An 11,935-nucleotide genomic window follows, 5' to 3' on the forward strand; every position below is an offset into this window, starting at 1 on the left:
TGAGGAGTCTTTGGAAAGAATTTAAAATGACATCTGTAAAGCCCCACCTCTCTAAGGATTCAATTCCTCACTCCACAGCATTGTAACCATTGATGCAAGTGGAACAGGTTTAGGAGCAGTACATCCCCACAGGGATGAAGGCCTCCCCACCCCATTCCTGACCAATTGGTAGCCCAAAAAGGAAGCCAAAAGTCCCAGAAAGTCCTAAAGCCTATGCCTGGCCCCAAGATGGCCGACGCCGAGGACATCTCCACCTAATAGTCTGCAGCATCCACTAAGCTCTCTGTGTCACCGCCCACTGATTCGCTCACTTGGATGAAGGCTCCCACCTCCACCTCACACCTGCCCAAAAAACCCCCAAAAAGAAGCCTGACCACGCTTTGGACTAGCACGGAGTGCATGCCTGACCTTAAGACGACTGACACTATCCCTCACCAGCAAAAGAGAGTAAGGCACTTAACTCTCTTTAGGTCCCCTACACACTGGTAGGCGATACCTAGGACGCCAAAGCTCTCTTGCAGCCGGAAGGACGGGGCTCAGAACATCGGCTCCGTGGAAGATAACACTCGTGAGCCCTGGGTTCCCCTTATCGACCCGCGCACCCGAGGTGAGCAGACCTCCAGAGGGGATATCGAGAGGTGCTACCTTTTTTGCGACAAGGGGTTTGCCCGAAGGGGGTGCCTTTTAGTTGCCTGACTCTGCAATTGCGGCGCCCATGACCCAGCAGTGCTTCTAATTCTCACTGCTCACTGTGTGGACTCCTGGGGCATGGTGACGTGTGGAGAGCCCTGAGAGTGGCATCGCGACTTTAACCAAGCGCCCCTGTTTGCTGCTGAGGTGCCCGTCATGGCGGCGGCTCGCAGACACGGAATCGAGCCTCCATTCACCAGACTTTGGGTCTCCCCAAAGTGTGCATGGCCCGCAAACTGTGCCACAGCACACTCCACATGTGTTAAGGACAACAAGGGGCCCCAAGTGAATTAGCATCGGACCTCGGGGAGCATATTTTGTGAAACAACAACGGTCCATGCAAAAGAATTATATGCAAAGCAATGAATATAGACTGAATCAGTTCTATATTTGGGGCGACATGTCCAGCCGGACAGAGGTCTTCAATTTACATATAACATATAAATCAAGCATTTGTATATGGTGTACAATGAGTCGACGGCATTTCGGTCCCACTACTTAGTCATGGGGACCATCATCAGGACATTTATATTTGCCTTTAACATTATAAGCCTCTAATGCCGGGGGGGGGGAAAGGAAAAAGGTTACCCCGATCGGCACGGGCAAGGGCTAATAAATTGATAGCCTGGGGAAGCAGCCCAGAATCGGGCGCTATTGAGGTGGGCCGCATTTCATTGATTAAAATCTGCGGTACCAGGAGAAGACCGGTTCAGTCGGTAGTGGAATCTGTTTCCTGGTTTACTCATTGTACACCATATACAAATGCTTAATTTATATGTTATATGTAATGGTGTTTAACTGATATTTCTGTACACTCAATACTTTACAGAAATCGCTGCTTTTGCCTTGAAAAGCCCTGCTCTTTTCCTCTGTTTACCTTTTGTACTGATCTGACTGTGTTTGGGTACAGGCTTGTGCCCCACACTGGTGATTTGCTGAAGGTATTCCTGTGTATGAAATATTTCATTTGAGCAAAAAATTGAAGACCTCTGTCCAGCTGGACATGTCGCCCCAAATATAGAACTGATTCAGTCTATATTCATTGCTTTGCATATAATTCTTTTGCATGGACCGTTGTTTCACAAAAAAAAACAAAAAAACAGCACACTCCACAGCACCCGCCTCCCCCCACGACGACAAATTGGCAAGAGTAAAACACTGAGGTGACCAGAGCGACCCCATCATGGCCGAAAATGATGACTTCTCCCCCCGCTAAACTTTGACTTACTCTTCCCGTCCAGGAATGCGCCTACCTTTATGCGAACATCTGCAATTCTTTCTTTCCTCCCCGCTCTACTCCTCTCCACTTACCTGCTACTGACCTCTGCCCTCACCTTGTCCTGGCCCTAGTCCCCACCCTGCTTACCCGTGAATTTTCCCTTGGCATGTGAGATCTAGCTATTTTTCCTGATGCCCGATGGAGCTACCTGGTTTAGCTATAGGGGAGAAAGGTCGGGGATTCCATCCTTGGACGTCACCTACCCAGTCGGTCTTCAGCCAGACTTCCTTTCATCTCTCCTGTCATCTCTTCCCGCATCCTCCCTCTATGTCTCTCCTTCTCCTTCCCCATGCTCGTTTTATGTTTCCCTTGAGACCTAGCTATTTGGCCAAAGTCCAGTGGAGCTACCTGATAGCTATAGAGGAGATGGGTTTTGGAACTCCCCCTCGACCTTCACCTACCCAGCCGGACTTTGGGCAGACCTTCCTCCGTCTCTCTGCTGAATCTCCTCTCCACTTACCTGCTACTGACCTCTGCCCTCACCTTGTCCTGGCCCTAGTCCCCACCCTGCTTACCTGTGAATTTTCCCTTGGCATGTGAGATCTATCTATTTTGCCTGATGCCCGATGGAGCTACCTGGTTTAGCTATTGGGGAGAAAGGTCGGGGATTCCATCATTGGACGTCACCTACCCAGTCGGCCTTCAGCCAGACTTTCTTTCATCTCTCCTGTCATCTCTTCCCCCATCCTCCCTTTATGTCTCTCCTCCCCCTTCTCCATGCTCGTTTTATGTTTCCCTTGAGACCTAGCTATTTGGCCAAAGCCCAGTGGAGCTACCTGATAGCTATAGAGGAGATGGGTTTTGGGACTCCCCCTCGACCTTCACCTACCCAGCGGGACTCTGGGCAGACCTTGCTTCGTCTTTCTGCTGTATCTCCCCTTGCCCCCTTCCCCTCTATACTCCACTTATCTCGTTCTCTATGATCTTGTAATTGTTTTTCTAGCAACTGTTGTATATTGAAACGGATGTAATCTTCTAATTCTGTTGAACCTCATGTAAAGCGCTCTGATACCTCCGGGTCTAGCCAGCGCTATATAAAACTCTTTAAATAAATTTTTTTTTTTAAATACGGAGGAAGGCAAAGAAGTGACTGTAGCTTTTGCCTCTCGCTCGATCACACCTACTGAAGGAAGGTACTCTGTGATCGAGCGTGAGGCACTAGCATGCGCCTAGGGTCTAGAGCACTTTAGGCAGTATATATGGGGTATCAAATTATTCTCAGGAGTGACCATAAACCTTTGATCCAAGTGCTTTCCACCAAAGGTTTACAAAGTGCCTCTCCCCGACTTACACGCATCTCAATGAGAATGCTGGATTTTAATTACAAGGTTGAGTTTCCTGGTATAAAGAATCGAGTGGCAGCCTGTTTGAGTCGGTTACCTTTAACCAACACTAATGAGCTGACATCAGACATAGAATCATTTTGCATTGCTAACATTATTGATGAGGTACCCTGCATATCACATTCTGATTGGACCTCTCCCATGGAGGGAATTGCCACCCTTCTTGAAGTAAAGAAATATATAAGAGCGGGATGGCCTGTAAAAAGAAGTATTCCTAAACAATTGTACACTTTTTGGGAACTCAAGGATGAATTATCCATTGAAGGAGAATTGATACTTAGGAATGGTAAGGTCATTCCCCCTACGTGTTTACGCACTAAACTCCTAGAGATCTGTCATGAAGGCCACCTGGGCATTGGGAAAACCAAAGGTAGAGTTAGGAACTCGTATTGGTGGCCTGGTGTTGATATTGAAATCGAAAGGACTGTCAGGAACTGTGTAGCATGTGAGAATTCTGACAAGTCTCAACACACTCTGAGACCACCCCTTCAGCCACTTTCTTCCCCGTCGATGCCATGGGTCAGACTAGGCATTGACATTTGTGGTCCCATTTGGGAACATGGGGAACAATTGTATCTCATTGTCCTAGTGGACCATTTTTCTAAATGGCCTGAAGTGGAAGTTGTTCAGAACGCGGACGATAAGACCATTGTCAGTTTCTTACAGAAATTGTTCCTCAGAGAAGGTCTCCCAATTTGTTTAGTCTCAGACAATGGCCCACAATTTGTATCCTCCATTTTCAAGACATTCCTTAAAGAAAATGGCATCTGTCATGAGACTACTTCTGTATACCATCCTGCTGGGAAGGGGTCAGTTGAGAGATTTAATCGGGTAAATGTAAATGTGTTTGTATTTATATAGCGCACTTCTACCCAGAGGTCTCGTAGCGCTGTATTCATACTGATGTGGAACCCATCCTGGCTTTCCTGTAAAATGTCCACTCCTGGGCACCCCCAAGGTGAAGCCAGACAGCCAAGCGCTGCTGGGGCAGTTGTGTAGATTAAGCAAGATATTGCCCAGAGTCACAGAGTGGGACCCATGAATAGACTAGGCACCGAGGCGAGAATTATCAGGTCCGGGGAAATTGAGTCCAAGAGCCGCCGAGGTGGGAATTGAACCCTGGTCCCAGGCCAGACCTCTGCATCAGGGTCTGCCGCTCTAACCATTGAGCCCCGCTTCTCCACGCTTCATCGGGTGATGAAAGGTGTAGTTCAATTAGCCAACCAAAATGACCTCTCATGGAGAAAACAACTTATCCACAACCTATGGGCTTTTCGTGTGACTCCCTGTGAGTCCACAGGTACGAGCCCCTTTGTACGTTTAAGAAGTAGAACCCCCATCACGAAAGATAGCGTGGGTTGGGCCACTCCTAAAAGAATTTGCTGGTCCCCGGGTAAAGTGAAAAATAATCTACTACATTCACAAATGATCAGCAAGAAATACTATGACTCTAAACATGCATGTAAAGAAGTTCACATTCAAGTGGGAGACAAAGTCAGAGTAAAGAATTCCAAGTTCACTATCAAAGGTCAAAGTCGTTATTCACAACCCACGGAGGTTAGGAAAGTTTTCTGTAACTCAGTCCTCTTAAGTGATGCCAAAACCTGGCATTTTTCATCTTTATCGTTGTGTAAGGATGGTGTTGTTGCTCCACCACATCATTGCAGTTCTGACAACAAAGATTTTTCCTCTTCCCCAAACTACGATTGGATTCTGGATGGTGATGGTAGTAGGGGTTCTTACCCACAGGGAACAAGTAAGGCTTCTTCTGATGTTGAGAGTGCTCCTGGTGGTACACCCATTCTAGGAAACAGTTGTAGTTGCTCGAGTGAGGAATTATCAGGAGTCAATAAAGATAATCAGAGTACCAGTAATACCAACTATGAAATTGATTGTCCTATTGAAGATGATGCAATGTATCAAATCAGCATGTTTCGGAGTGAACCCAGGATGAGCAGGTATGGGAGGGTTGTGAAGCCACCAGCTAAATTACAGGATTTCTGAGTGTGATTAGTTCTCTGGCTTTTCCCCCCTTCTTATCTGCCGCTTTTGGTACATCCTTTTGTCTTTTTCTTTTATTATTGAGAAGGAGATGTTGTGTGTTCTATTTAATTACTATGTCCTATGGTATAAGACTGTGTTTACCTCGCGCCACTGTCAGTGTCACGAGCCATGCCCTGAGCTTTATGACGTCCCAGTGTTCTATGTTAGAACCTGGCAGGGATGACCGTTGACAGCGGCAGTTGCGGCGAGGAATGCCTGTATGAAGACGTACCTTGGTGTCAGGGATTTATGTTAATAAACTACGTGGAACTTACTTCTGGCTCCGCTCCTCCCTTACAAATGGATCTACCACTCTGGACAATGGTAAGCAAGGAATCTAGCACTCTGGACAATATCAGGCGAGGGATCTGGTACTCTGGACAGTGCTGGGCAAGGGATCTAGAACTCTGAACAATGTCAGGGAAGGGATCTAGTACTCTGGATAATGTGTGCAAGGGATCTAGTACTCTGGATAATGCAAGGGAAGGGATCTAGTGCTCTGAAAAATGTCTGGTACTCTGGACAATGGTGGGCAAGGGATCTTGCACCTTGGACAATGTCAGGCAAGGGATCTAGTACTCAGAACAATGCTGTGCAAGAAGTCTAGCACTCTGGGTAAATGCAGTGAAGGGGTCTAGTACTCTGGAGAATGTCAGGGAGGGGATCTGGGACTCTGGGCAATGTCAGGGAAGGGATCTGGTACTCTGGACAATAACAGAAGGGATTTGGTACTCTGGACAGTGCTGGGCAAGGGATCTTGAATGTTGAACAATATGAGGGAAGGGATCTAGTACTCTGGCCAATGGCAGAGAAGGGACCTGGTAGTCTGGACAATGGCAGGCATTGGATCTCACACTCTGGACAATGTCAGGGAAGGGATCTAGTGCTCTGAACAATGTCAGAGAAGGGATCTAGTACTCTGGGCAATGTCAGGGAAGGGATCTGGGACTCTGGACAATGGCAGGAAAGGCATCTGGCACTCTGGTCAATGTCAGGGAAGGGATCTAGTGCTCTGGACAATGGTGTGCAAGGGATCTAGTACTCGGGACAATGTCAAGGAAAGGGGTCTAGTACTCTGGACAATGGTAGGCAAGGGATCTAGCACTCTGGGCAATGTCAGGGAAGGGATCTAGTATGCTGAACAATAACAGCCCCTTGGTCTAACACTCTGGGCAATGGAAGGCAAGGGATCTAGTACTATGGATGATGTGTGCAAGTAGACAATGTAAGGGAATGGATCTAGTGCTCCGAACAATGTCAGGGAAGGGATCTAGTACTCTGGGCAATGTCAGGGAAGGGATCTGTGACTCTGGACAATGACAGGCAAGGGATCTTGCACTCTGGACAATGGCAGGGAAGGGATCTAGTGCTCCAAACAATGGTGGGCAAGGGATCCAGCACTCTGGTCAATGTCAGGGAAGGGATCTAGTACTCTTGGCAATGGCATGCAAGGGATCCAGTACTCTGGACAATGTCAGGGAAGGGATCTAGTACTCTGGACAATGATAGGCAAGGGATCTAGCTCTCTGGGCAATGTCAGGGAAGGGATCTAGTATGCTGAACAATAGCAGCCACTGGGTCTAGCACTCGAGTAATCGCAGGCAAGGGATCTAGTACTCTAGATAATGTGTACAAGGGATATTGTACTCTGGAAAATGTAAGAGAAGGGATCTAGTGCTCTGAACAATGTCAGAGAAGGGACCAAGTACTCTGGGCAATGTCAGGGAAGGGATCTGGTACTCTGGACGATGGTGGGCAAGGGATCCTGCACTCTGGGCAATGTCAGGGAAGGGATCTAGTGCTCCAAACAATGGTGGGCAATGGATCCAGCACTCTGGTCAATGTCAGGGAAGGGATCTAGTACTCTGGACAATGGTGGGCAAGGGATCCAGCACTTGGGTCAATGTCAGGGAAGGGATCTAGTACTCTAGACAATGACATGCAAGGGAACCAGTACTCTATCCAATGTCAGGGAAGGGATCTAGTACTCTGGACAATGATAGGCAAGGGATCTAGCACTCTGGGCAATGTCAGGGAAGGGATCAAGTATGCTGAACAATTGCATCCACCGGGTCTAGCACTCGGGGTAATGGCAGGCAAGGGTTCTAGTACTCTGGATAATGTGTACAAGGGATATAGTACTCTGGACAATGTAAGAGAAGTGATCTAGTGCTCTGAACAATGTCAGGGAAGGGACCTAGTACTCTTGGTAATGTCAGGGAAGGGATCTGGTACTCTGGACAATGGTGGGCAAGGGATCTTGCACTCTGGACAATGTTAGGGACCGGATCTAATGCTCCAAACAATGGTGGGCAAGGGATCCAGCACTCTGGTCAATGTCAGGGAAGGGATCTAGTACTCTGGACAATGGCATGCATGGGATCTAGTACCCTGGACCATGTCAAGGAAGGGGTCTACTACTCTGGACAATGGTAGGCAAGACATCTAGCGCCCTGAGAAATGTCAGGGAAGGGATCTAGTACCCTGAACAATAGCAAAAATTGGGTCTAGCACTCTGGGCAATGGTAGGCAAGGGATCTAGTACTCTGGATAATGTGTGTAATGGATCTAGTACTCTGGACAATGTAAGGGAAGGGATCTAGTGATTTGAACAATGTCAGGGAAGGGATCTAGTACTCTGGGCAACACCAGGGAAGGGATCTGGTACTCTGGAAAATGGCAGACGAGGGATCTTGCACTTTGGACAATGCCAGGGAAGGAATCTAGTATGCTGATCAATAGTGGTCAGTGGGTCTAGCACTCTAGGCAATAGCAGGTAAGGGATCGAGTACCATGGATAACGTGTGCAAGGGATCTAGTACTCTGGGCAATGTAAGGCAAGGGATCTTGTACTTTCAACAATGTCAGGGAAGGGATCTAGTACTCTGTACATTGGCATGCAAGTAATCTAGTACTCCGGTAAATGGTGGGAAAGGGATCTAGCACTCAGGGCAGTGGTGGGCAAGGGATCTAGAATGCTGAACAATGGCAGTAAAGGGATCCAGTACTCTGGACCATGACAGGCAAGGGATCTAGTACGCTGGACAATGCTGTGCAAGTGATCTAGTACTCTGGACAAACACAGTGAGGGGTTCTAGTACTCTGGAGAATGTCAGGAAGGGGATCTGGCACTCTGGACAATGGTGGGGAAGGGATCTAGAAATATAGACTATGGCAGGGAAGGGATCTAGTACTCTGGATATTGGTATGCAAGGGGTCTACATATCATGACAATGTCATGGAAGGGATCTAGTACTCTGGATACTGGTATGCAAGGGATCTACATATCTTGACAATGTCATGGAAGGGATCTAGTACTCTGAACAATGTCAGGGAAGGGATCTAGTACACTGGGTAATGTCAGGGAATGGAACTGGTACTCTGGACAATGGTGGGCAAGGGATCTTGCACTTTGAACAATGTCAGGGAAGGGATCTAGTACTCTTTGCATTGGCATGCAAGTAATCTAGTACTCTGGTAAATGGTGGGAAAGGGATCTAGCACTCAGGGCAGTGGTGGGCAAGGGATCTAGAACTCTGAACAATGGCAGTGAAGGGATCCAGTACTCTGGACCATGACAGGAAAGGGATCTAGTACTCTGGACAATGCTGTGCAAGTGATCTAGCACTCTGGGCAAATGCAGTGAGGGGTTCTAGTACTCTGGAGAATGTCAGGAAGGGGATCTGGCACTTTGGACAATGGTGGGGAAGGGATCTAGAAATATAGACTATGGCAGGGAAGGGATCTAGTACTCTGGATATTGGTCTGCAAGGGATCTACATATCATGACAATGTCATGGAAGGGATCTAGTACTCTGGATATTGGTATGCAAGGAATCTACATATCTTGACAATGTCATGGAAGGGATCTAGTACTCTGGACCATGACAGGCAAGGGAACTAGTACTCTGGACAATGCTGTGCAAGGGATCGAGTGCTCCAAACAATGACAGGGAATTGATCTAGTACTCTGGGCAATGTCAGGGAAGGTATCTGGTACTCTGGACAATGATGGGCAAGTGATCTTGCAATCCAGTTAATGTCAGGGAAGGGATCCACTACTCTTGAAACTGATGTGCAAGGGATCTAGAACTCTAGACAATGTCAGACAAGGGATCTAGTACTCTGGGCAATGATAGGGAAGAGATCTGGTACTCTGGACAATGGCAGGCAAGGGATCCTGCAATCTGGACAATGGTGGGCAAGGGATCTAGTGCTTCAAACAATGGCAGGGGATGGATCATGTAATCTGGACAATGTCAGGGAAGGGATCTGGTACTCTGGACAATGGTGGACAAGGGATCTTGCACTCTGGGCAATAGCAGACAAGGGATCTAGTACTCCGGATAATGTGTGCAAGGGATCTAGTACTCTGGACAATGTAAGGGAAGGGACCTACGGCCAGATGTAGGTAGAATAGATTTACCGATTCTTAATTACCGAAAATTACCGAATTTTACCGATTCGGTAATTAAGAATCGGTAAATCTGAGGGGTGGATATGTAGGTATTCCAGATGTGCTGGAATACCGAATCGGAACAATTCGGTATTTACCGATTCGGTAAATACCGAATCGGAATGCCCATTCATTCCTATGGGCTTTGAAGCCCATAGGAATGAATGGGCATTACCGATTCGGTATTTACCGAGTCGGTAAATACCAATTTTCACAAGGGTGCAGGGGGTGTCACTTTGACACCCTCTGCCCCCCCCAAAACAGCCTCGGGTGCCATGTGGCAGGCATACATGCCCTAAGGGCAGGTCTGCCTGTCATATGGCATAGGTGTGCATGCACACATGTGCATGCACACCGGAATCTGTATTTTACCATCAAATTGGATTTGATGGTAAAATACCGATTCGGTAAGGCTTTTGAGACTCAGAAGAGTCCCACCTACATCTCTGATTTATCGAATCGGTAAAAATACCGATTCTGTATTTTACAGAATCGATAAATTTACCGAATCTGTAAATTTACCGAATCTGTAAAATATTGCCCCTACATACCGAAAACCCATTTACCGGTCGGTAACGGCCGAAATCAGCCGTTACCGGTCGGTAAATGGCCTGAAACGGCCACCTACATCTGGGCCCTAGTGCTTTGAACAATGTCAGGGAAGGGATCTAGTACTCTGGGCAATGCCAGGGAAAGGATCTGGTTCTCTGGAAAATGATGGGTGAGGGATCTTGCACTTTGGACAATGCCAGGGAAGGAATCTAGTATGCTAAACAATAGCGGTCAGTGGGTCTAGCACTCTGGGCAATGGCAGGTAAGGGATCGAGTACTCCCGATAATGTGTGCAAGGGATCTAGTGCTCTGGGCAAGGGAAGGGATCTAGTTCTCTGAACAATGTTAGGGAAGGGATCTAGTACTTTGGGCAATGTCAAGGAATGGAACTGGTACTCTGGACCAATGTTCCCTCTAATTTTTTTCCTCTGTGTGCGGCAGTGGAGTGTCTCTGTGCGCTGCAATCATGGCAATGTGCACCAGGAACCAGACCGCGCGCGTGTGCAGCGCCAAATGTCACTCCAAACCTTGGCTTAAAAAAGTGAAAAGATGGTGCATTTTCACACAAACAGCTCCACGTTAAGCTTTTGCATATTGCGATTTGCATATTGGATAATGACGCCATGACATTGATTGGTTACACAGGCAAGTACACTTAAGGTTTAGAAAAGCACAAGACTCCAAAAGGTGGTACCATCATAAGATTTTACTAAATATTTTTACCTGGAGCACTGTTAATTGGGTGGGGAAATGTTGAGAGCCTATACAATATCACATATACACAATAAGTTACAAGATTACATAACATTTACAATTTGATGTGAAAGTTACTGAGTAATGTTGGGCTATCCCGCCAGGGATAGTTTGTAAAACTCAGACATACACGTAAAGATGGACTGTGTGAGAAGGACGTTCAGACAAGTCAAGTGGCATCACTAGATGGGTGACAGGCTTGCTTCTCACGGCGCTCCTTGCCATTTTTCCAGTGCAGATAAACTTTATCAAGGTCAACTTTCCCATTCAGGAGGTAGGCCTTTGTCCTCATCAGCATATCCAAATGCTTCTGCTCTAGTCTATTCCTCAATTTACTCTTTATAGTATTCATGAGGCTGAATCCTCATTCACAATCTGCACTAGATGCTTGAAATGTTGCGCAGACATCAACTAGCTGAGACACCACACTATATTGAGCAGCATTGCATACAGTGAAATTCACCATGTCTTGAAATGTGGTAAATAAACCACCCTTTACATGTTCTGCCACCACATATTTAGGGTCTCTGTATTGTCGAACAACATCTTCTGGTGTTTCACAATCACCCAGGACCAAGACATTTTTATACTTTTCAACAAGTCTTTGTATATTCTCAGTCCCAAAATCAAACTGTGATTGTGTTGACATTGCCTGGATTTCAAAACTTGCCCATTCTTTCAGTTCATCCTCAGGGAACCTTTTTTGCATGTGCTCACAAAGAAGGGAAACAAAAGACAGAATAGGCCCACTGTCAAATTCTTGCCTTTCCTTGTACAACACCATCATCTCTCTTACATTGCTGCTCCAAAAGACAGTGT

At 46.9% G+C, this 11,935-nt stretch overlaps 1 protein-coding gene across 1 annotated transcript in view; it reads right to left on the minus strand.

Annotated features, from left to right (window-relative positions):
* Positions 1–3,636: 3,636 nt before the first annotated feature.
* LOC144773795 (E3 SUMO-protein ligase KIAA1586-like) overlaps positions 3,637–11,935 on the minus strand; it is an 8,885-nt gene continuing 586 nt past the window's right edge. Inside the window, exons 1-2 of the mRNA XM_078658901.1 lie at positions 11,616–11,935; positions 3,637–3,660 (exon numbers count right to left, since the gene is read on the minus strand). The exon at positions 11,616–11,935 is cut by the window's right edge and continues 586 nt beyond it. Of these exons, the coding sequence (XP_078515027.1) occupies positions 3,637–3,660; positions 11,616–11,935 (344 nt within the window). The remainder of the gene's footprint in view (positions 3,661–11,615) is intronic.

The sequence above is a fragment of the Lissotriton helveticus genome, chromosome 8 (assembly GCF_964261635.1).
Source record: "Lissotriton helveticus chromosome 8, aLisHel1.1, whole genome shotgun sequence".
Taxonomy (NCBI): Eukaryota; Metazoa; Chordata; class Amphibia; order Caudata; family Salamandridae; genus Lissotriton; species Lissotriton helveticus.